Source organism: Syngnathus leptorhynchus, chromosome 6, assembly GCF_054491065.1.
Source record: "Syngnathus leptorhynchus isolate UIUO chromosome 6, UIUO_Slep, whole genome shotgun sequence".
Taxonomy (NCBI): Eukaryota; Metazoa; Chordata; class Actinopteri; order Syngnathiformes; family Syngnathidae; genus Syngnathus; species Syngnathus leptorhynchus.
Window position 1 is genome coordinate 12251639 of NC_141200.1, and position 24446 is coordinate 12276084.

The 24446-nt window shown below is 39.0% G+C and overlaps 2 protein-coding genes across 2 annotated transcripts; both read right to left on the minus strand.

The window, feature by feature from the left end:
* Positions 1 to 15: 15 nt before the first annotated feature.
* Positions 16 to 6103, minus strand: map1lc3b (microtubule-associated protein 1 light chain 3 beta). Its single transcript, XM_085914024.1, has 4 exons — positions 5835 to 6103; positions 2644 to 2699; positions 1829 to 1935; positions 16 to 1647 (listed from the first exon to the last, which is right to left on the minus strand). The coding sequence occupies exons 1-4, from the start codon at positions 5872 to 5874 to the stop codon at positions 1470 to 1472; spliced, it is 381 nt and encodes a 126-aa protein (XP_085770150.1). The 5' UTR covers positions 5875 to 6103; the 3' UTR covers positions 16 to 1469.
* Positions 6104 to 14095: 7992 nt separating this feature from the next.
* On the minus strand, positions 14096 to 21633 carry det1 (DET1 partner of COP1 E3 ubiquitin ligase). Its single transcript, XM_085915384.1, has 9 exons — positions 21379 to 21633; positions 19387 to 19727; positions 18429 to 18695; positions 18131 to 18343; positions 17795 to 18012; positions 17065 to 17194; positions 16498 to 16688; positions 16163 to 16354; positions 14096 to 14610 (listed from the first exon to the last, which is right to left on the minus strand). Exons 2-9 carry the CDS (start codon positions 19636 to 19638, stop codon positions 14421 to 14423), a joined length of 1653 nt encoding a protein of 550 aa, XP_085771510.1. The 5' UTR covers positions 19639 to 19727; positions 21379 to 21633; the 3' UTR covers positions 14096 to 14420.
* Positions 21634 to 24446: the final 2813 nt, after the last annotated feature.

Consider the following 24446-nt stretch of genomic DNA (forward strand, 5'->3'; position numbering starts at 1 on the left):
AAAACAATATGATATGAATCTTTTTTTCAACTTTTTATTGTTAACAAAATAGCAACACAAATACACATTTGGCTATTGCTCGATGTGAACGCACGTGAGAACTCGAGGGGCTGGAAGACACACAAACCAATGCTCCCCCTCTCTGGAACACACAGTGGCTTGGACTTGTCCAACAGCACAAACTAAAGACTTGTACAATGAAGAAAAGAAAAAAAAAGTTAAATTAAACAAACCAAAACGATAAAATACTGTGATATAAAAGCAGCTGTATGTCAACAAACATAAAAAGCACTAAGGTCCATGTGCAGACAGGGCGGCCAGGCTGAAGCCTCTCATTGTCAACGATGTGTTAAATCACAACGGTAGCACTCGGAAATCCACCACACTGACGCAGCTAGACACATAAAGGACCTATTTCTTGTCATTTGTTTCCCGTTCTAAAACTTCTAATTGCTTGTGACTGAACAGAAGAAATGAAGTAAGTTTCTCGACCACTCATTGTAGTGTTTGAAACTCAAGTTGCTAGCTTTCTTAATAGAACTGCACTTATTCTTACATTATGCGTTCAATGTCATTCTTGCATCTTCTATAAATGTTAAAATACTTGAAACCGCATACAGGGGAGTGCGATCACACTTACCACTCATCTATAATAAAGATACAGTATAAAAAAGGGGACATAGCCTCTTGCGGAGCCAGAAGTCACTATATTCGGACTCAAGGGTGGAGCTAACGCACAATCCCGAGGCGCATTATGCCATTAATATGACAGCGAGGTTGCTGATGATAAAGTAGACACCCGCCAAAGAACCCTTAGCTTTTATGGTAGATTTGATTTGACATTATTTACAAAATGAACACACAGCTTAAATGTTTCTTTTTCCACCCGTTGAGTCATCGTTTGATGCCGCGTCGGGCCAGGAGGCTACATCCACTTCTTTCGCAGCAGCGTCTACATAAGCAATGCCTCAATGATTGTTGTTGATTTGCTTCCTAACTTGCGCTCGTCTCCATTAAGCTTCAAAATCGACGTTAGCTTTGTTCTGTTACTATTGTCAATAGAAATAAAAGCGTTGGAGTCGTACCGCTTTTGTGTGAAATCGCTAGCTGAAATGAACAGATAAGAGGTCTAATATTCGTCTAGCCACAAGACGGAAATAACAGCGACGTTGCCATGACAGCCGGCAGGATAAGATCAAGAATAAAGAGGGCCAATCAAAGACTGCGGTTCTAACTGTGGTGCACAAACTGGTTCTCCTCTCTTTGCAGTCAGAACCCCACGAAACAAAAAAAAAAAAAGCCTCTACTTGCCGATTACGTTCAGTGGATTGTGTTATAGTTGGTACAGTCAAGACTAATGTGGTGAGAAGACAGCGTAGTTACTGGAAAGAACAAGGAGAAGTGGAGGGGGAGGAAAAAAAAACTAATTGTCCGATCGCTGGCCAAAAGGATTAAGAGAGGAAGGTTGATCACTGGGGAGTCGGGGCAGCCCCGAAGGTCTCCTGGGAGGCATACACCATGTAGAGGAAGCCATCTTGGTCGCGCTCTCGCTCGTACACCTCCGAGATGGCGGCCGACACGGACACCATGCTGTGGCCATTGACCAACAGGAAGAATGCCTGGTTGGAATTGAGCTGCAGGCGCCTCCTGGTTGTCACAGCAAAATAGTAATCAAATTGACATTCATTTACACTTACATTTCTTTCATGTACAATTAGCCCCCCCCCCTTACAAGACGTAATGCGAGCCGTCGTTATTTATGATCAGAGGAGTCAAAGAAGAGGAAAGACAGAATATAAGAGCGCAGGAAAATGTCTCAAAGACCAACCTGATAATCTTGATGAGTTCACTCATGTTGACATGGTCGGGCACTAAGAACTTTGTCTTGTCCAGGATGGGGAGCTGCTTTTCTCCTTTGTACCTCTCGATGATCACCTACAGGACACAATGCAGACTGTGCTTGATGCAGTTTCATTCAATGACCACTGCGTTAAATAAAGACTGTCATCTGTTTCAATCTCATGTCTTTTGATTACGCCTCGGTTAAAGGGCAGTCCTAAAGTGCAAGGCTTCTCGCTTGAAACAAAAAAAAAAGTTCAGAAAGAAAAGAGATCATGGTTGTGGTGACAAAAGGCATCGCCCAAGACATGACCTTACTTGCCGTTGTTTCATAAAGACGATTTTTTTTTCTTTCAAAGTACAATTTGCCATGTTGCAATTTTTAGCCAGAAAAAAAAAAAAAACCGTCCTGATTTGTACGTCAGGAGGGTATCAGTGGCCCAAATGTGGCCATAAAGCAAAGAAAGTACACAAATGCTTGGAAAAAAAAAAAAAAAGTTTGCTAGAACTTAAATTGATTGTGATGTATTGCGGGTATACCTTAAAGCCGAGGTCAACCCAAAAATGTTCTTTACAATCATACATGTGTCCTGCTAGTCTAAACACAGCATTCTGATGAATATTGTGTTTGTGTAATATGAGTTAAGCTACTACATTTATCTGAATTTAGCATGTTGATCGAACTCAGGGGGCTGCCATTTTGCCACTTCCTGTCGACTGAAAATGACATCACAACCAATCACGGCTCTGCTTCAGAAAACCGGTGAGCCATATAGTGAAGGAACCTCTGAGAAAAACACTCACGGGTATCTTGTTAGGATGTTGCTCCCGGATCAGTCGGACATCTTCTACTCTCTGATCTGCACAGACACAAAAGCAAACGCAGTGTCAGCGGACGGGAAAACAGCGCACACTGCTCCAAAAGAAAGCGGTCAAACAAATGGGTCTTAATCCAGTTCATGTGTGCGCTAAGTCAACATGATACTATGTAATGTGATTAGTTACCAACAATTAGTTGTTCATCAATGCTCTTTTTGTTCAAATTCAGGTTAACATCACCACTATAAGGAATAGAACTCCCCTGTACGTACTGTTATATTTGTGTAGTGGATGTGGTCGTTTAAGGGGCGTGGCTTAGTAAAAGGTAAACAAAGGTTTTAAATATGGCAATATAAAGAGAACACAGATGCAAATGACACCATCACAGTACTGAGTGTGGATGAGGAGCAGTTTTTAATAGCACTCTGGCTCATCATGTTTGTGGCTACATATCAAGTTAGTAACAACAACATTGCACATGACATTTCACAAATATTGTGTTAATCGAGATAAAGCTCTTAACATTTTGTCATAATGTCAAGTAGAAAATAAGCCCAAGAGGACATTGTACTAAATGAACTGCTCACTAAAACCTAGTGCGGGCATAATGGGCTTATCCAAAACTCATTGCGTGAGCAAATTATACCACGACTTATTTTCTATTTAACTAATACGGCTCATGTGTTACAATGAGCCTTTGCAGAAAAACATGACCTCTCCCGTAAAAAAAAAAAAACTTTACATAATTGTCACGTTTGAAACATTGTCGCTATAACTCCTTGCATAAAGGTTTGTGCACTTTGAACCTTGGACTTAATGGCACATTAGGAGTCATGCCATCTGGTTATTTACAGCCATTCATTCTTGTGACAGATGAAATCAGCGTTCAAATGGAATTTTCATACTGAAACTGTTTATCTTACTGGGAGATGTGGAATAATGTCCAATAATAACATCTCATTTAGGTTACGTTCAGTGTGCAGGAACAGGGAAGCTCTGTGGATGTTTGTCTCTTATGACACATCTGACTCATCCCTTTTCAGTGGACACGAAAGGAGAGACAAGAAGGAAGCTCTGGACCTGAGTGCTGGCATGTGTTTGTCTTAAGAAGGAGGGGGATGGGTTTTCCATTACTGCATTTCTTGTCTTCATTGTCATGGAAATTGTGATGATGCTGACTTATGCCTTTCTAAGCACTATCTTGGCAAGACATTGGTAGAGATTGACAACTCATCAGGTATTTTGTAGCAAACAAAAGGGACCAATTTAGTTGAAATAAAGTCATCCGCGATATGGGTGAATGTAAGCTTTTGTAAAGCACTTTGTCGCCGGTAGATAAAGCGCAATATATGCATGTGTACTTTGACTGTGGGGTCAAAGGAATAAGACAATTTTCATACTTCTTTGACTTTACTTATCATACATGTATTATGACCACCAAGGAGGTAATTGTTTCATAAGAGTGTGTTTTGGTGTTTTAAAATGGCTATTTTAGCCAAATTTTACCAAAAGTACTTTTAACAAGCAATTATTTGATTCATAAATATTCTCAGTATCATGAAATAGTATTTCTTCATTAACTTTTTACTTTTATTATTCTCTGGTAAAGATGTACGTTTCTGATTTAATTCAGCTCAGGAACTAATGGTCAACAAGGATCTGATTTCATGCCCTAATTTGAAATGAAGCCATAATCGTAACTGTTATAAAAATTTGTGATGGGAATATAAAGTGTCAAATTTGCTTTGTGGGTGAATTGCCGAGTCACCTAGATGTTGAAATCAGGGGATTTATAAAGTCACAATTCAGTGCACTTTTGGTCTGATGTTGAACAGTGAGTGCCTGCCATCTTGATGAGTCAACTAAATCAGAACAAATTTCAACCTTTATTTTCCCATCACTAATAAAAACCCAACATCAATGGTTTGCTTTATTGTTTTAGAATACAGCCAAGCAACACAGAATTAACAGTTAGAAAAATCAAATTATTATGCTTTGAAAACACTAAGACAAGTGGCATTTGTTTATGCTTTTGAACCAGCTAAAATGTCTGGCAGGAGGCTGTTTAAATGAACCTGGAAATACTTTTTACTGCACTATTTTCTTTATATTGGGTTTTTCTTTTTATCAATAATTAAAAACAAGAGTACAATATAAAAAGTGCTATATGCAAAGAATAGGGCCCTGCCATTAAACAAGCAGTCCACCCCCCAACAAAAGGTTTACAATTGTTTAAGTTCCACAAGGTAGTGACTAAATTTGGGCAAATCATTCCAACACAGTTCTTTGACGCAAAGATACCATAAACTGGTGGTAGAGAGCTCATTTGTTTAAAATAAGCACTTCAAATTACTGCAACAATGTTCCTTGGCTTAACGGCTGAATAGCAAATATCTGGGGGTTTACTGTAAAAGAGTACATAACTCAAATTTACACTTTTAAGTTAATACAGAGTTATCTGAGTAATTACAGGCGCTGTAGCAGTAATAGAAGCCGGAGTGTAATAAACACCATTGATCAGGGTGGTAGAAAGGACAACCACATGTCCATGTTGTTGCTCGAATCGCCACACGCGCTTTCCTTGCGTAAACAGAAAAATAAACGTGACTTTCAACTGGTAGTTGGTTGTTATGATCATCAAATTTATTCATTTAAGTGTACATTGATTGCCAAGTACAAACGGGACACATTCGAGCTCTACGCCGTATATCAATGCAATATAAACAGAAATAGAAACTTTAATCAAATGTATTTTTGTCGGACACTTCTTGCTCCTGCCGAAAGCGTCCCATCCCCCAATCCTGCAGCTCACTCCTGTGCCCTGTTTCGACACAGCTTGTTTTCCTACCACCGCTTTAAAAAAAAAAAAAAAAAAAATCGTGGAAGAATTCACCCTTGGTCAACTACGGAATTCTATATAGACGCCTTTGAACGTGTCAAATTGGTCGTATGTTTTATATATAAAGTATTCATACAGTGAGGCCTTCCAGTCAACAAACCTCCATCTGCCCTACTTGTGTTTGACGCAGTTTCAGTTGAAGTAGCTAAAATGAAAGCTCAACTGGCCGCATTTTGCGATTTTTTTTTACTCGACAGGCACAGCTACAAATATACACATACAATCTATATAAAAATAAGTGCAAAAGTGGGAATAATATGGGGAGAGAAATACCTACCGAATGTTCGTCTTTGTTTGAAGGATTTTTCTGAAGGCATACTGCGTCAAAGTCGTCGTCCCAGTTGACAACGGAGGTAAATGGCGGTGTTAGCAAACAAAAAGGGCCACTGTTGACGACACGGTCGTGACAACCGACGCGTGGAGCTGTGCTGTAATGGCAGTAGCCGTTAACGTTACCCGATGTGTTTCGACGTGCTTGCTTCCTTCTGTGTTTTTATTATGACGAGCTCCCAAAAGCGAGCAAAACAAACCCGTCAGCTGACCAGTGACGTCACGCACCACCCTGCGTTTCCCCAATATTGAGCAACATATGTGCACTATGGGACGTAAGTTTTTTTTTTTCTTTGAATGCAAGACTGTACTTTATACAGTTCTAACCTTTATGCAACTAAAAAATAAACCCCCTTGAGACAGAAGTCTGTTTCTCCTCATTTCTCAAGTGCTTTGGCCAAGAAGGCGGAGCGCAATTCATTTCATAGATTAAAAAAAAAAAACTTCACAATTCAATCAAAGTAAACAATCAAAGCAAAAAAGTAAAATAAACATTTAAATATTAATAAAAGAGCATTAAAAAGAACAAAATTATGATTAAGGTGACATTGAAAAAAAAACTTGCGTTTCCCCGTATGCTTTGGAATATTTTGTTCTTCCGATATAGTACTGACAAATCTATTGAATAATAAGGTATTAAAAAAAACAAAAACTATTTATAAGTTTTGTTTTGTTAAACCACAGTTACCGACTTTGCCGTCTTGAACAGCACATTTGAGTAAGCCTAGTTTGTTAACTAGTGATCAGTTGTAACTGCAACCTTGTCAGGCTGCCAGCATTAAAATGTGCAGTCATTTACGTCTATTAACCTGCCTTTAAAGTAACCTCTCGCCAGCACTTGAGCGCTGCGAGCTGATAATGCTGGAGCTGCTTGGCAATTGGCACTTTACATGGAATTTCAGTGTAATTAAAGTCGTTTTAGAGCCTTTAATTGGCGATAGAATGTGAGGACGACGTAGGTTTATTACGCCTACCATACAGGGTTGATTAATGTGCTGTGTACTACTGCGCAATAACGTGCTAACCTTTACTGGAATCTATAAGCACTTTATAAGTAGGAATGTGTGAGCGCAACAGATCGTAGATGACAAAACTGACCAAAAGAATAATTGGTGTAAAGTTGCATCTAGCAATATTATGACTTCCAATAACAATAACATATCTACGAATTTTAGAACTCACACAGCACACCAGACAAACTTGCAATACCCTGATGTATCGGATGAGACGCGTGCATTGCTCATATATTCCTCTAGAGGGCAGACCTCATCCGTCTGATGGCTCTTTTCCAGCGATTTGCAAGATCGCCCAAATCAAAGAAAGTCGAGATACCTGATTTTGAAGAGCTGCTTTGTCAAATACAAAGTGATTAGGGTAAGAAAAATAAAACTGAAAAATATTACGAAGTAAACACAAGCAGTTAATGGAATTGTTTTTGAAAAAAATATAACACTGTACATCAATTAATACATTATTTCCATGAATAATTATTCACATTTTGATTGAAAAATGTACACATACGTGTGATTGATGGTATTTAAAAAAAATAATCACATGCAGTTCACATTTTGTCCATTTGAGGGAGAACTTTGATCACCTGTTGCACCTGATAAGGCTGGCTGGATGCCTCAGGGTCCTCACTGCTGTAACTCATTACAACCAAAATACACGTTTGTTTTAATCAATGACGTGCCGCAACAGATAAATTGGCAAGAAAAATAATCAGGCTTCCCAATTTTCCAGATCATTTAATCGAGCTCTTTGCATGGATGACTGCAGTCGTGTACAAGAAGCTGGTCCTGTAATTCCCTTATGTTACAATGATTGAGTTTTGTCTGCCTGGAAATACGTGTGTAAAAGAATTTTTTTTAGGCTCTATGTGAAACCATCCATATGAATTTCCTCTTGAAATTTTCCAAAAGATGTGCAGTCAAGTATGCAACAGTGTGTATGTGTCTGTTACATTGTCAGTCGTGTACTCGAATTTGTTATTCCCTTCAGGGATAAAAATGTGATGATTAGATTCTTTGACCATTTTTAAAATTCGTGGAATAACAATTCTGTTGCAGTTGGATAAGAAGTCGTTTCTGAGAAGTTGTGTATGCAGCGCACTTAAGAGATAATGTGCAAGTTTGTCCATTTGCTTTGCACACTCCAGTCTTCGCAGAGGTTGTGTATGTGTGTGTGTGTGTGTTGGGAAGTGGGACTTTCCTTTATCCAACTGACTTACCCTTTGTCAAATATTTGCGGTCAATATTTAGGCCCGTGCTCTCTTCTCCCATGTGCTCCTGCCGTCACCCTGATCTGATTAGTTGGGGGTTAGTGGTGTGATTTCACAGCACTCACCGAGCCTCACGGAGTAGGTCGCTTGTATCAATCAGCAGTAGAGAAGGCTGAAGTGTTACCCCACTCATATGAAATGTTGACACTTTTATAGTGTTATGTGTTGCTGGGAGCCACAATGTGTAATTGGTAAAAATGACAAACGACTGTCAGGACTTGAATGTGCATGTCATCTCTGACACCCAGTGATTTAACTTTAAAGATTTCCTGGTTGACCGCGTGAGAAGTGGGTTACACTCTGGAATAGGTGGCAGCAAATGGCAGAGCACAACACGCCGACAGTAAAGTGCTAATTCAAGGTCTTGATGTTTTAGGGGATATTCTCAGGTAAGCAACATGCAAATTCCACAGAGATATTTTTTCCCAGTGGAGAAACAAACCAAAAATTCCTGACTGTGATGCAGATGTGTAAACTACCATCTGCCATTCTGTATTTTAGGGGAGTTTTAGGGGATATTATGCCATTCTGTATTGTATTCTCTCCATGATCCCCTGCGATAGATGAATTTCCGCAGAGTAGAGGTTTAGGAAAAACTAATAAAATAAATCATGCCATTACAGAGCCCCATACTCCATTGTCACCCTTCTAAACACCTGTTATGCTAAATAAATTGTACTTTTGAAATGCAAAATGAAGAGCAAATACCAGCCCTGTGGAGTCGGAATATGGTTGCCATGACACCATACTTCCATATTGTTCGTTTCCAGCACACGGATTTACACTGCCAAAAGGTGCATGAACCCACCAGTCTCCAATGTGATATGATATTCTGGTGAAGGTAAGCCATTTAAAAAATAAAAACACTGAAAAAAACATCGACAACAAAAAAAAACTTAATTTAGGCAGATGATTCATGGTCTTTGTGTGCTGCCGTGGGCAGAGTGCGCTCCGCTCTCTGAATTTTTGAACACAGCCAATAATCATCAATTGTTTAGGGCTTTTCTTTTACTGCGTCACATACTGGACTGTGGTGCTGTGTTTTTTGGGAGGCACTCTGAATAACCAAACGGTGTGATCAAAACAACTTTATGGACTAGTCTGAGTGAAGTATAGAATGTACCCACAATGAAGGAATGAGAATTTTGGGGACTATATTGTTTTTTTTTTTGGACAACAAATTTTCCTTTTTGATCCCACCAACTTAGAAAGAAGAAAAATAGCAAGAAAATCAGCCAGATAATGAAAGCCCTCGATCGAGTGAAGGCACAATTACCAAAAGGCGAAGTAGAGAAACAACACTATGTATTGTTGTCATATTGTCAAATGGACAAGAGACGAATGCCGTCAAGTGTCCACGAATTCCTTTTCAACAACACAAAATCCATTTTAAATCGGTATTTAAAAGCAAGTCATGATATCTACAACAGTTCATCGTCACGTCCATCTTGACCGCTCAAATACTTTAGAATGGTGATAATGAATTAGCGCTCTATGTTGTGAACTTTGTCAGATTTGTATTTGGCTCATAAGTCGATCCCAGTTGGCTCAGGTCGAGATGTAGCGTACATTCTGAACTGATCACCTATCAATCACAAGTCCGACATACACGACATACATATGAACACATTGTAGATATTTGACAGACTTGAGTTTTTGGACGACAGGAGGAAACAACAGTGCCTTGACACACAAAACATTTATTCAGACACTATGGTACAGCTAAGCTTTGTGGAGTACAAACAACATTTATTTTACCTTTAATACAAACATGTTGAAATGTGAGCAAAACACCAAACCCTTCTTACATGGCTGCAAACCACAAGGGGCAAATGAGAAAAAAAATAAACTCATCTGATCTATCAAAGGGGGGCTTCTTTCAGTCTGTTTCTCAATCATAGCTGAACAAAAAGACAGCGATGGGATTTTTGGCTCGGATATATTCTTCCCACTTCTGTCAAAGGATAAGTAAGGTTGACCTCCAGGTTGATAATTTTCAAAGAAAAAAAAAAAAAAAAAAAAAACTTCATGTTTTCCCTAAATGGCCGTAGGAGACAGCATGTGTATCCTGACACTATGAGCAACACCTTATGTGGTGTTGTGTTTATCATTCGGGACTCAAATCCATTTCTAATTTTCCAAATCTAGCAGCACTGGAGGACAAATGTGACAAACAGCTCTTAGAAGGTGTCCCCCACCCCAAAATGGTCATCATTTGACATTATACTGGGCGATATGGGGGAAAAAGATATATTATCATGATCTAGGCCATTTTTATATCACGGTAATGATGTACCATACCATTTTCTGGTGTTTTATAAAACAAAATACAACTCGCTAAGACTACTTACATTTTCTCTATTTTGAAGTGATATGAAACAGACCAGTGCCAAATGAAAATGCATCCACTAGTGATGACATATAAAATTATTAAATATAAACGGAAGAGGCATAGTAGCCTACATATCTGAGATTTGTAACCCTTGTGATGCGCCCAGAGCCGTACGCAACATTACTGCGTACAAATTATAGAGGTAGCAAAATAAAAATAAATTCTATTTCAAGTTTCGTAAATTTGTATCCTACTAGTGCAAACAAAAGCAAACATCTAAATGGTTAAAAGTGACTCGTGTAAAATACTCTTGTGTTTTTGGTTGAATGTGATTTTGAAGCAGTTTTTTGTAGGTCATTGGAATAGGTCCTTCACAAATCAAATCAAAATAAGCTAGAAGGTGTCGAGACTAGAGGAAGTTCGGTGGCCGATGTTTCTTTGAGTGCAGAAGAGAGACAGGGACTGAATATGAAGAGTACTACGACATGTGCTTCAGAAGTTTGAAGCAACAGTCCAGGTATGTTTCCATTGAGGATATTATATTATGGCATGGTTAAAATAACCCAACAAGAAAGTTTAATCTGCAAAAACATGTAATCTAATAAATGGGACATATGATTTAAAATACGGTAATATTTTGTGAACCTAAAGGTATTTGGTACGGCTTCGGTATTTACTCGGGATCGATCGATAGCCAAGTCGAGGGGGCTGTGGATTATCTTTGATATAAGACTACAAAATGTCAAATTTTGGAGGGGGGGGGGGGGGGGAGGGATTCGGAATTATGATGCCTTCCAGCTCTACACTACTGCAAACTGCAACCACAATAAATTATGAAAATAATACTTCTCTGATAGTGTCAATGAGAATGGAAAATGATTTGCTGCATTAAGGCACTTTAAAACAATATACAGCTCTTGTATGGCAATATTACTAGATGATACAGATTTACCGGCACTGTAGCAGTAGAAGTCTAGGTGAAGCACAAATTATGACTCCCATTCAATAGAGACAAATAATTCAAAACCTCCATCAATAAAATCTGTACAACTGCCGTTAGAGTTGCATTTTGGACCATTTTTGCTTTTTCTATGGTGACAAGGTTCTCATAGGAATACCTACATAGAGGTCTTTGTTTTGTGCTCGTCTAGATGATTCGCTGCTGTGCCGTATTATAACAAACCAAACATCAATAGAGGGCTAATGTGAAGAAGGAAGGATTCACAGAGGAAAGAAAACACAGCTGCTATCATATTGACAATAAAATTGTGGCTTTTCAGCCATCAAGGGACTTGTCGGCTTCATATATAAGAGGGGGAGGGTGGGAGATGGAAGGGGGGGGGGGGCGAAAAGTGTGTGTGTGTGTGTGTGTGGTTGGGAGTGATAATAAAATCCACTCTGCTAAATCTGCTCTGACCTTTATTTCAGTGCCTACCTTGAATCCATATCATTAATTGCTCTTGTCTCAGCATGGACTGTGCACCTTCCTTTGCACACATTCGAAGCAAAGGTGTTGCTTTGTAGCGAGGCTCTCGTGCAGCCTTTCAGTCCTTGACAAGGGAAGCATGTAGAAATCACACTGTGTGCCCCCCCCTCGGCCCCCAATTAATCTGATGTTGACCGAACATTGATGTGGCGCAACCAGCATTTTTTATTCACGTCGGTTTGCGAAGCTCCACTGCTACCAAATGTTCTAACAACCTCTTCACGTATTGCAACTGTTCAGAAATTGAATATCCATGACCACTTTTGTGTCAGGGTCATGACATGCTTAAATGCATCAATATAAAAAAGTTAATGTAAAGATAAAGGTTTCAAACTGAAAAACCTTCCTAAGGGTCTTCGGCATGTTTTGTACAGTAATTGCTGGTGGACAAAAATGCAACACTCCACCTCACACTGTACAACATCTTGTATGGGTCAAATTTATTTGAAGGTTATCAATGCTTAATGAGCCTCAATGTGCCTGGAGAAGGGGACCAAGAAGAAACAGTTAGGATTGTGGCCTTTTCTGGATTACATTGCTTGTGCTGTTGCCAAGGCGACAGCAATTAGAAAAGACTAGGTTACCAGGCAACCATAGCGACCAACCAAGGTGAAAGCGAAAGCGCTGGCTTCACCTATTTCTTAGAAGGCTACTGGTCCAATGGAAACAAAATAGGGTGCTCAATTTGTCTGATATATTTCATTTAATCTAGCCATTCGATTGCAATTCTGATAACTGCATCCTTAATAGTTCGGACATATGCATTGAAAATTCATTGTGTTAAACAGCATATTGAGCACTGGTGTAAAACACAAAAGATGTACACACATTTTTCTCCATCAGTCTTTCTCCACGGACTTAACAACAGATGATGTGTCCTTCTGAATGTGGGCCTGCTGCGTGCACTTCCTGTAATTAGATGATTATCACAGCATGTTGTTAAACATCAGCTTACATAAACAAATATAATGATAATGATGTAACGACGTGCCCCCTAATCGCAGGAAATACACTATCTTGCTTGTTTCACATCTTGACCAGATCGAATCAGAATGGCTATCCGTCCTCATATTGCTTGCCTACTGGTTTCCACTTGACTCCCCACTTTTTTAGTTGCTCCCCATTTTCCTTTCCTCTTTTCATCTGACTGCTTCTTTGGCATAGCTTAAAGCACCACTGGACAGGAACCTCACAGGTTCACCGTGGTGTGTAACCAGAGGCTAGACAAGAGAACACTTAATCCCTCAGCACCTGCTCCTCATACCACTGTCACGCCTTGCACCTGGATGGACATGTGCCGTCACATCTGTTTATTACACAGCTATTATTCTGTATTAGCAACTTTGCAGTCATGTCAGCGCTGTTGTCACAGGTTGCGTGAAGGTGTGTCAGATCATTTGCATATTTGTGACCATGTGTCGAGTGCTTAACGTTGCTTAATATTCAGCGCGTTTGTTTGCTGGCTGCGTGACCGCCATTTAAGTTCGATTCTTAGGCCACATTTCCATTTGTTGCTTTAGCAATGCAGCCCATGACCAAAGGGGAAGTAGTTATTTGATCAAATGCTGAATATGTAAGTTTGCTCAGTCAGACATACATAGATGTAAGAGAATGACTTGGGTAATATGAAATCAATCAAAATATGTGTAAAAAAAAAAAAACGATGTTAGGTTGTGCAATTTACTGAGGGAAATAAGAAAACAAAATCAAAACACATGCTAATACTACTGCTGTGAAAATATATGAATCTCATTAAAATCCTGCAAAATTGACTCCAAGGAGAATAAATTGTGCTCACAAGGAACACATTTGTCATTCATTATTAATCATCGTGGCAAAAACACACCAGTTGACTCCAGTTTGTACATTTAACAACAATAGTCAATGAAAGAAAATAAAAAAAGGAGATTTAACCCAAAAGATTTCCTAACATAATGGAAGACAGGATACCAAAAAACAGAAAAATACCATGGTGAACTGGAGAGATTGGTTCAAAGGTCAACAATTAAGAAAAATACGTTGCCTATTTCTACTTCAGTCTCCTATTTATTTGTCTCACTTTGAATAATGCATCTGCTTGGTTTAAATAAGCAAAACACCAACACAATGTAAACAAACAAATTGTTCATTTTATTGTAAAATACACACAAATTATGTGTACACTAAAACAGACCAAGTTTAAAAAAAAAAAAAAGAGTCTAAAATGCCTTATAACCACATCAGAAATGACAGGTGATTGCGGTACAACCTAGTGTGCAATTTCTGAGTAAACAACCATTGGTTTCCTCCTTGAAAATCCAGCTAGGTACTCTCTTGCACACAATAGTCAGTGTTTTCCATTTAAAAGAGTCTTTAGGCTGGGGAGGAGGAGGCAAAGGAGCTCAGAAAAATGCCAATTTACCAAGAGTCTCCAGTACCCACAAATAAAAGCTCTTCACGCATAAACATGCCTCATGTGGAAATTGACCACATACTCCGCATTCGTGCGCTGGACAGAAATGGCAAAGGGTTCGAAAGGGTGGAAGGTGAACGCGACCAAACGCCGCACAGCGTGGTTGACCGGCCGTCCGAGCAAGCCCGCCTGGATCTTGAATTTCAGGAGGCCAGAGTCACGTGCATAGAACCTGATATGTTTCACACACAGAGACAAAAAAAAAAAAATTGTGATGCATTTGAAGAACATTTTTGACCTCAGTTGCAGTATTTCGTCTCAATATTACTACTGAGACTTTGCCGTACAGAACTAAATTGACATTTGACTTTAATTCTTACTGTTACTAAGCTCTTAACTTAGATCAAATTTCCTCATTGCATTCAATGAAAATGTTATTAAAGGGACACCGAACTGGACTGAACATTGACATAAAAAAAAAATGATGTCAGCACTAAAATTCCAGCCACTAAAAAAGATCTGTAGTGATTTAAGAGCTTTCAAATTGGTCCACCTTTTGGAGCAACATTCTCGTGTTGTTGGGTTTTTTTTATTCACATCTCAGTCTATGTTACACTAGGCAGACAGGCAAGGATTGTAACATGGATTATTTCCTGTCTTGGTTTGTCATGTTCTGTTTTCACCAATTGTGATTAATTGTCAACACAAATGGCACTTTATCTTGAGGGAATGCTCATTTCTTGCTCTTTGAAGTCAGCCATGATTTTCAAAGGTGGGATTAAGTAGAGATGTCCACATACATACATTGTGAGAGACTAACTGTGACCGCTTTCTCAAGTGACTCCCACCAAGACATGAAGGGAGGGGGGGGGGCACGTGGCCATATTCTTCATTAAAAGTGAGCATCTCTGAAGGCATTAGTTATTTCATTATATACCCAAAATGAACGGATAAAACAGAAAATGCTATCGTTTTCACTTTCCTGATAAAAAAAATACTGAGACTGATCGAAACTGGACTATCGTGGCCTATATACGATGAAAAAATATTGTAAAATAAAATGTAAAGAAATAAACAGTTTTTCCCTTGACAACTGATTTTTCACACCACTTTCACATCATTTCAATTTTGATTGTATTTGCCATATCTGTCACGCTTTCCTCACTTTCAGCACTTTTTTGAGGTCCGCTGCTTTGAGATATTATAAAATTCTTGCCTGCCTTTATTGGCATCTGTAGTAGGTTTATAAAAAAAAAAAAGGCAAAATACTAAAGAACAAAAAACAGAAAATGTAACCCCACAATACATCCTTCTTCGGAGAGCCATTATGACTGTCAACGAAAATGTATGAATGCCTCATTATATACAATATAGGCTACACAACAAATTGATGAATAACTAGTTTTCAAATCATTGACTAGTAAAAACTGTTCAAATATTTACATGAAAAGAATAGTAATGAAAATTGTTAGCAATGTGTTTTAAAAATGAAGACAAGTTGCAATTTTAGTATTGAAATGTGAAGTTTATGCACAATTTGTCTTCGTGAGCCACACAAAATGATGTGGCGGGTTGTACTTGGCCCCTGAGCCTTGTGTTTGACATCTATGTTCTAAAGTTTGCTCCTGCCAACTAGTGGTGGAGTGTCAAATATTTTGCTCGCTATTGAGTTTTAAAAAACATTGACTGAGCGATGGATGAACTCAAAAAGCTTCTAAGTTGGTCTAATCATAAATGAAGGTCATGCTTTATGTTTACAGTTACACCCCCCATGTGCTCTCTACCTGATTGGGTGGTCTCCACAGGTCTTGGGCCTCTCCATCACGGACACCCACTTGTCATCGTAGCTGAATAGCGACAGGTCTAGGTAAGGGCTGCTGCTGTAGGACTGCGCACTAATGGGCAACTGACCCAGCAGCCGGCGGACCGCCTCTGTATGGCCGCCATGTTTGGCATTCACGATGGTGTCTTTGAATCTGAGTCACAGACAGATGCAAGTCAACATCGACACTCTAGTCAACTGTCGGAAATTTCAACAATGCTTCTAAAAATCCAACGTGCCAAAGAGCACATGATAGCAAACTAATACATTTAGCAATGTGGTTTCTCTTCATTGTACCTTCTTTGGACTTTGCGAGCGTAGTTATTGGATGAAGCGGAACAGGGGAATTGGACAGCCTGGCTGTGGAGCGTGGCATTCCTGAATAAGTCGCAGAAATTTTCAAACAGCTCCAGCAGCTGATCGGAGGTGTTCTCAAAGACGGCCAGAACCTCTGTCGATACCATGTTGTACACGACGAAGAAAGACGGCTGCCGCAGAAAGATGAGGTATTTTGAGGGATTCAAGAAAGAAGGTGGAAATATTTACTGTAATACACAGGAAAGGAAAAAAAAAACAGCAATACTGAGGTGAGGGATACCAAAATGTTGCATGATACTTGGAAATTCTTGCTTATGTTTATGAAAAATGCATTGAAATACGGTTTAATTCATTTGTTGATGTTCTGAATGAGTCACAGGACTGAACCAAGTGTGTCGAAAGAAAGATAGTCCTTGGAGACAAGAAAAAACGAATATTTTTCATACAGCACGGACAACAAAAAACACGGGGCAATAGGAAAAACCCAACAAAGACTGCGCGTTTGTGTGTGTTTGTGTTCGTGTGTGTGCGCCTGAGTGTGCGTACCTGTGAGGGGTCTGTGACCCTGAGCGTAACCACCTCTTCACTTGTATATTTAATAAAGAGATGATGCTCATCCAGCAACTGCATCTTCCACATCCTCAGTCTCCTTAGCTGATCAAAAAACTGGAAAAATCTAATAGGAACATTCAAATCCATTTATGAAAAAGAACAGCAGATACGTTTACAAAAAATATATATAAATTGAAAAATAAAAATAAATAAATGTCAGGATTACAGTCGAAACGAGCAGTCTTCAACCACTGGGCCACGGACCGGTACCGTGTAATGTGGGGTTACAAAAATGAACAGTGAATTTGCATTTATTATTGTTTTATATTGGTCGTTAATCTCTGGTATTTTATCTCTTTTCATGTATTTTATTTTTGCAGTCAGACATTTTCTTCATTCCCTCTGGTTTTCAAAATATGAACAATTTGGATGTTGACCTGTGTTACAAAAAAGACTATTGTCAACCTAAGTAGTTCCACTGCATCTTAAAGAAGTTATTCTTTAGGATGAGTACAGGTCCTGCTTTTACATGAAGTATCTTGAAACAGCTTGAAAATGTTTGGTCCAAAGCGTTGGTGCCGAAACCCAGAAAAAAACCCTGTACATTTGAATAACAAATATAGGACACAAAACCGAAATTCTAGGTAAAATCTGCAGAAAATCATGAGGAGCTGAAAAGAAACCAATCCAGGGGTAAAATAAGCCAAAATGTCAGACTGTCTACCTCCTCTTGGCCGTAGCACTGCCATCCTGTTCAGCCCTTCTCCACAGGTAGACCAGTAGCCTGTGCTTAAGAGAGTTGATTGTTTTGTCGGTGTAGAGACGCGGGATGCCCGGCTGGCTCTCAGCCTCAGTGTAAACAGCCGAGAGAGTCAGGAGGTCATCTTCGTAACAAAACCGTCCTATGGTCCTAACATCCAGAAATGTTCCCTCTGGAGTCACCTGGAAAGAACAGGCGATGATTAGAGCATGTTCCAAGATATTTTCCGAATGACCTCTCTCTACCAGCAGTTGACAGCTTTGTGTAATTTAGTGTGTCGTGCCAGAAAAATCTGACTACCTGAAAAACATGTATGGTCTGCTGCTGGACCGACAACACGGCCAGGATGTTTCTGTAGAGGTAGAGGCCCTGATTGTGGGACAGGATGATCTTGTCAAATTTAAAAGACCTGGTATCACACAGTCTGCCCGTATGGAGGTCGATGATGTGGAGGGAATAGTCCTCCAAAGGGGACCGAGGGTTAGGAGTCACAGATTCGTTGTTGCGATAAACCTGTTTGCGGAGCACGGCATAAAGTATGTTGAACGACAAGAGACTGGACGAAGCGGTTTTAATATTCATATTTTCATGGGTGTACCTCAAAGAAGTACGGTTGTGGTTCCTCGGGGACATACACAGCTGAGCCAACGATGACGTAGCGGCAGTCGTCGGTGAAGAGGCTACATTCGCGATTGAGGTGCTCTCCATTTGACGCCACGTTGGTCACGTGGAGCAAGGAGAAAAAACGTTCAAATAGGCGGCCTCGGATGTTGAGGGAGCGCTGGTCATTGGCTGTTAAAAGAGTTTCACTCTCTTGGCCTCTCAGCAAGTCCTGGGCAGCTTGGCAGCCTTGGTATTCATAAATCTAAAAGGATCAATCAATATTTGAAGAGTAATTGTTGTCAATCGCTTCTGACTAGCTCACATCAGTCAAAAAAAAAAAACATTTAAAATGATAGGGTTTTGTGATGTCATAGATGAGATCAAGAGAAATCATTTTAAAGCTTTTTCTCTGTCTCTGGTTGTTTCTCCCTGTTCTTAAATTCTTATTTTCTTAAATTCTTATTTGTTTGCATAGTGTCCTCAATTTATTGAATTTGATTTTAAAATAGTGTAATTATCAAAGATAGTCCACGTAAACGTAAAATGTGTTTTTTAAATGGTGATTTAGTGACAAAAAAAAGACCTAAACTTAAATTAAAAAAAAAAAAAACCTCCACACCTTACTGTGTGTGAAAATTTAATTTTGGGGAAAGCCAAATTCATTGACCACACCAACATCTGATTTTCACCAGACTTTTCTATCAAGAACTCACTAGGTTAAGAACCTGTCTGCCAAAATAAAGGAGGTCAATAGATCTCAAAACCTGCAACAAAATACCACGATCCAACAAAGTGCAAGAACAGATGAGGAATAAACTAATTGACATTTATCAGTCCTTGACAGGTAACAAAGCCATTTCTAAAGCTTTAGGACTCCAGCAAACCACGATGACAGCCGTCATCCACAAAAGTTAATGTGGCCAGCATATTGAAAACTATAAATTGAATTTTACCTCTAGAGATGTCTGGTCAGATGAGAAAGCGATGAAACAGCGCCCATCAGGTGAGAACTTCCTCAGGAAACAGGGCGGCTTTTCCACGTTGACCACCGTAAAGTTGGGAAACAGGTTCTGGTGGAAGCAGCGTACTCTGTACCAGTGAGCACCCGAACGGCCCGAACAGATCCGACGCTTCTCAAGCCGATGAACCACATTTTGATTCTGGATTCGTCTGGGCTTAATGGTGGGAATGTCTTCATCCATCATAAACCAGTTTTGCCTCAAAGCTCTGCCTATTAGGTAGACGGTGTGGACAGCCGGAGCGGCCGAACCACTACATTATTGCCCAGCTAGCTCTTTGTTTAGGGGAAAAACAGAAAAGGAGAAAATGGAGAAAAGTTATCAGAGACTGCTTTTAAACCACAACTGAAAAAGGGAACAGTTATCACTGAGTAACTTTTATGCGGAGCACATTTCAGGCCCTGAATTTATTACACATTTTAATGCATAAAAACGACCATCTTATTAAATCGAGAACTATAGCCCATCGCGAGGACGAAGACGCAGAGCTCCCCGAAGGAACGACGAGACAATAGTGTGGCACCCCACCCAGCCTTCATCGACCCTAGCATGCCTGGCAGAAATAGCTGCAGCATAGAGAAGGAGAAAGACCCTTGTCCAAGAGAAGGAAATAAAAAAAACAGTAGGAATCGAGCAAACCACCATTGCATACACAGCCATGATATAAGATCACAGTGCTACCCGAGATTTAAAGCATTCAGCAAGCCTCCTCCAACTGCAAGACACGTGACCTTTTGCTTTGACCGTCATCTGACTGCAGTGAACAAAACTGGCGCCACCGTTAATCCTAGGTATGTTCAACTATGCAAAATTGACAAGAGGAAAGGAATAAACGTAGGCAGTACAACTAATAACTTGGAAAATTTTAGCTCTTCCAAGCTTATTTATGTCAACAGCTGTTGAAAACAGAGATGAAAACCACAAGCTTGGCATGCCGAAGCTCCAGATCCAAAACAAGCGGGAACAAAGTCAAATTATGAAGAAAAAAAAACATAGTAACTACAGAACATGAAATTATTGACACAAATACTCTAACTCATATTTTCATGTGATTTCATATTGATCAAACATTAAGAAATCGACTCATGTACTTTACCCATACACAGTGCTCAATGATAATTTGCGTTCATAGACAACTGTAGTAATCCTTAACACAGATTTGTGCAATTTTCCTGTTAAGAGGGTTCAGAATTGCCTAATAAGAAAGACCAAAAGGGCTCAAAGAAAATTAAACTAAAATAACTGCTAATGGTTCATTCGTAATTATCTTTAACCGAAGAATGTAGCGGTAATGTTTTAACCACATGCATTGAAGACCTGAATGGAGGGAAGCATGTGAAACTGTGCACTTCATTAATCAAAGACATTGTCCTTTTTCCATCTTCTTGATAAATTAGACACATGGAGGTGCACAAATTGTGGAGAGACAAAATACCTTTCTTTGCATTGAACAGGCTTTCCGAATTCATCTGTGACTATAGTGCACTTCTGAATGTGTTGAGATGGACAATGAGATGCAGTGTGAGTATGGAATGTTTGATGGATCTTTAGGTACTTAATTGATCCCCGGGGGGAAATACAGTTGCCAGCAGAATGAATGAACAATTAAATACAGGAGTAGTTTGACATTTTCAGAGCATGAAGTGGCGATGCGTGTGGATTTTGACAGCCATTGGTCGTACTTTTCTAACAAACTTTTTTTTTTTCTTTCCTTTAAGCGTTTTACGTATATACTTATTGCTGATCGAAAACCATGTGAAATAAATGTCCAATACACAGCCAACACAAATAAACAATTCAACCCCACTTGGCCTGTGCGTGGCTTATGCTGTGTACCGTGTAACAGAAACGACAGAACACAATAAGAAGGAAAGACTCCATTTGAGAAGAAACATTGCAGGTCAAGCAACTGCAGCGTAGACTTACTGTGTGCTGTTGGCATCTTCTGCAGTTCAGTCAATTGGGAACTGCAAAGTTTAGCTAACGAACCAAACACTTTGCAGCGTACCACCGAGGAAACTCGACATTGCAGTGATATAAGTATAACGGAATAAAATACAAAAGTATCACAAGCGCATTCCTCCTTAATAGGAGTTTTTGCAGAGAAAGCAGAGAAACGCTGTTTGTTATGAGTCGGGGGGTTGTTACGCTGGAAACAAGAGGAAACGGAAGAAGAAATTAGAGACTGGCTTCCGTCTTTTTTAGACAGCGCCATCGTTGTCAGATGGTCCAAACAAGTATTGCACTCAGTAGTACTGCATATTAATGGTCCTTGTTTTGGTTCCGAAGTCGCTGATGGTGTAGCCGTACAGTCGCCTGCCGCTTTGTGCCCCCGCCCCTTTCTTCTCTTTTATGCTGTTGTTCTTGTTTCAGACAAATAAAAATCAAAACAAACTATCTATTTGAATTGTAATAATTACTATTATAATACTGTAATAAAACAATGGCGTATTCTCATTTTTAATTATATCATTTATAATTAATCTATTAACATTTAAATATTTTATGATAAATGTATATAAAATAGTTAGGCTAGTATTATTAATTTTGTATTTGGCGATCATTCATCAGTTATTTTAATGACAACTGTGACCCCCTCTGTATTTGGCGGAATTTTTGTCATTTTGTCCTGTTAAATCACCACAAACATAAACATGGTCCATCAGCATTTAGCTGTTATGGTGAACAGGAGTGACATAAGATGCCATCAGAACTGACGTGAGCTCTAATAATGCATTTTAATTCATGTTATAACAATTTCTTCCCCCATACAAATGAATCGCAAGCCATGATTAAGGTCTGTTGAGTACTTCCATAAATGATTTTCCATAATCATGTGATCATGAATCTTTTAGTGATTTTAGTGACAAATTTTCATTTTTTACTTATTTTAAAATGTCTTAGATTTTTCCGTTTTTAAATGTCATAAATCCTTGAAATGTTGTATTTAAAAACTTTACTATGTTTTGTAACTATGCAAAGTTACCTTTTGTCTGAAATGCACCCTAGAAATAAAGCTGCCTTACCTTCTGTCTGCTCACTGCCGTTCCTCACAAATAATTAAAAACAAAAATTGACATTTTGGTATTTCATTACCCCGAAAGTGAAAAATCTCAAGACTAACTAGCTTTTCTAGAGAGAAATGTGCTTCCCAGTGTCTGAGAGATGGTCTCAGTTGTAGGTCATGGGTCTTGCAACAGGATTATGACCTAAATACATTTAAAAACAACCATGGTGAAGTACCAATCATTGGATTATTAACTATTCATCTATGAGCTCTGATCTAAACCCCGATGAATATCTGTCGAAGGAGCCGAAACCAGTCGCCTGGAGACGGCATGTCTTCAAACAATCCGTCAAACCAGAAACAAGTGGAGCAGTTTGCTCATGAAGAGTTGACCATAATACCTGCTGAGTCTCATTGAAAGTTACAAAAATCAGCTAGAATTAGATGTAAATCCTGTTTTGTTCATATATAAACCGCACCGAACATATAAAATGCAGGTGTTTTAAATTAAATTTCCTTCTTTCTATTAACTATCACTAAAACAAATCCTCTTAAGATACCGGAAAAATCCTGAAAAATCCTTAGAATAGCCGCACCGGACTATAAACCACAGGGTTCAAGACTTGGGCAAAAAGTAGCGGCTTATTTTGCAGAAATTACACTAATTGCCTTATGTCCTTTGACCTTTGTCCTTTGTTCTTTTATGGCGAGATAGTGTAATTTGATGCTAATTTATATAGACTCACTTTCATACAAGGCAAGTTCCTATGGATTGAGAACGACACGTCGACACAAAGAATTATGTGAACATTACAGTGGTCTTGAAAGACTGCTAATGGTCCTTTGAGCAATTATCCTTGACCAAAGGGTCTCTTTTAAATGTTGCAATTTTCCACATAATTTTCATTTTCCATAATAGCATGCTTATAATGTGCATGAATGACAAGCGTGAAAAGAACCATGCAAATGTGAATGGAGAGAAAAATGTGAAATTATCCACTTTAAAGTGTTTCACCTCGCAAATGTCTCTTGTAGAAAATGTGTTTACAATCTTGTCGTCTTGTGTCTCAAAATTGCACGTGAGTGTCAAAATGGGTCTGTTGTTGTACTTTTTTGCAACAATAACCACAAGGAGAGTAATTCAAAATGAAGTAACTGCTAATCTTTTGATTACAGTTGTTATTTTACTGACCATAGAAACGCTCCGCCTCAGCTTTTAGAATCAACTTGTGGAGTAGACAAGAGACCACCATGAATCCAAGCTCTATTTTTTATGTGATGTTACTTTTCTTCTTCTTAATTTTACAGTTGTCATTGATTGTTGCTCAACTTTTTTAAATGCAGAAACTGTTCAGAAATATTGTAGGTTTGGTAAAATTGCGAGACTTTCATCTGTATGTGCGTGCATAGGTGTTGGTGAAAAAAATAAATGATAAAAATAAGCCCTAATTGTCTTCATTTGTTGAAATTGTTTTTTCGAGAAGACATTTGAACACTGCATGTAAAATAAGGAACACATTTATTGACTACTATAATGACAAGAACTCTAATATAAAAGGCACTTTATAAACGTTATTCAATGCATTGGAACAAACACAAAGTATTTTGTTTTACCATTTCCTGCATATTTTCTTTTCACCATGTTATATAGTTGTGCCTGGCATTTAACAAAAGCTTTTAACTTTCTTATAATGCCTAATTTCAGAGCACAGTGGGACATTTTAGCAATCATTTTTTCCCTGCAAGATTACAGTGATCATAAATGCATTACAGCAAAGCAGTTTGGGGCCGTCTTGAGTGCACTGCTGGGCTGCGATGAGTGTGAGGAGTGAGGGACGAGAAAAAGCTGCACCTTTCTGTCCTTTGCGGAGTTTCAATGTTCTCTTCGTGTTTGAGATTTTTTTCTCCATACTCCAGAATTTCATCCCACTGCCCCAAAAATATGTATTTGGTTCATCACAGACTTTTGTTGTTAGCTGTAGTCCTC

What these genes read in the sequence shown, in the direction of transcription:
- map1lc3b (XM_085914024.1), bottom strand. Translation starts at nt 5,874, where the DNA reads ATGCCTTCAGAAAAATCCTTCAAACAAAGACGAACATTCG. An exon ending in AACATCCTAACAAGATACCC is followed by an intron (nt 1,936 to 2,643) that starts GTGAGTGTTTTT and finishes TGTGTCCTGTAG; the next exon opens with GTGATCATCGAGAGGTACAA. An exon ending in GAACTCATCAAGATTATCAG is followed by an intron (nt 1,648 to 1,828) that starts GTTGGTCTTTGA and finishes TGTGACAACCAG; the next exon opens with GAGGCGCCTGCAGCTCAATT.
- det1 (XM_085915384.1), bottom strand. Translation starts at nt 19,638, where the DNA reads ATGATGGATGAAGACATTCCCACCATTAAGCCCAGACGAATCCAGAAT. An exon ending in CTGACCAGACATCTCTAGAG is followed by an intron (nt 18,696 to 19,386) that starts GTAAAATTCAAT and finishes TGATCCTTTTAG; the next exon opens with ATTTATGAATACCAAGGCTG. An exon ending in AGTGCTACGGCCAAGAGGAG is followed by an intron (nt 17,195 to 17,794) that starts GTAGACAGTCTG and finishes TGTTCCTATTAG; the next exon opens with ATTTTTCCAGTTTTTTGATC.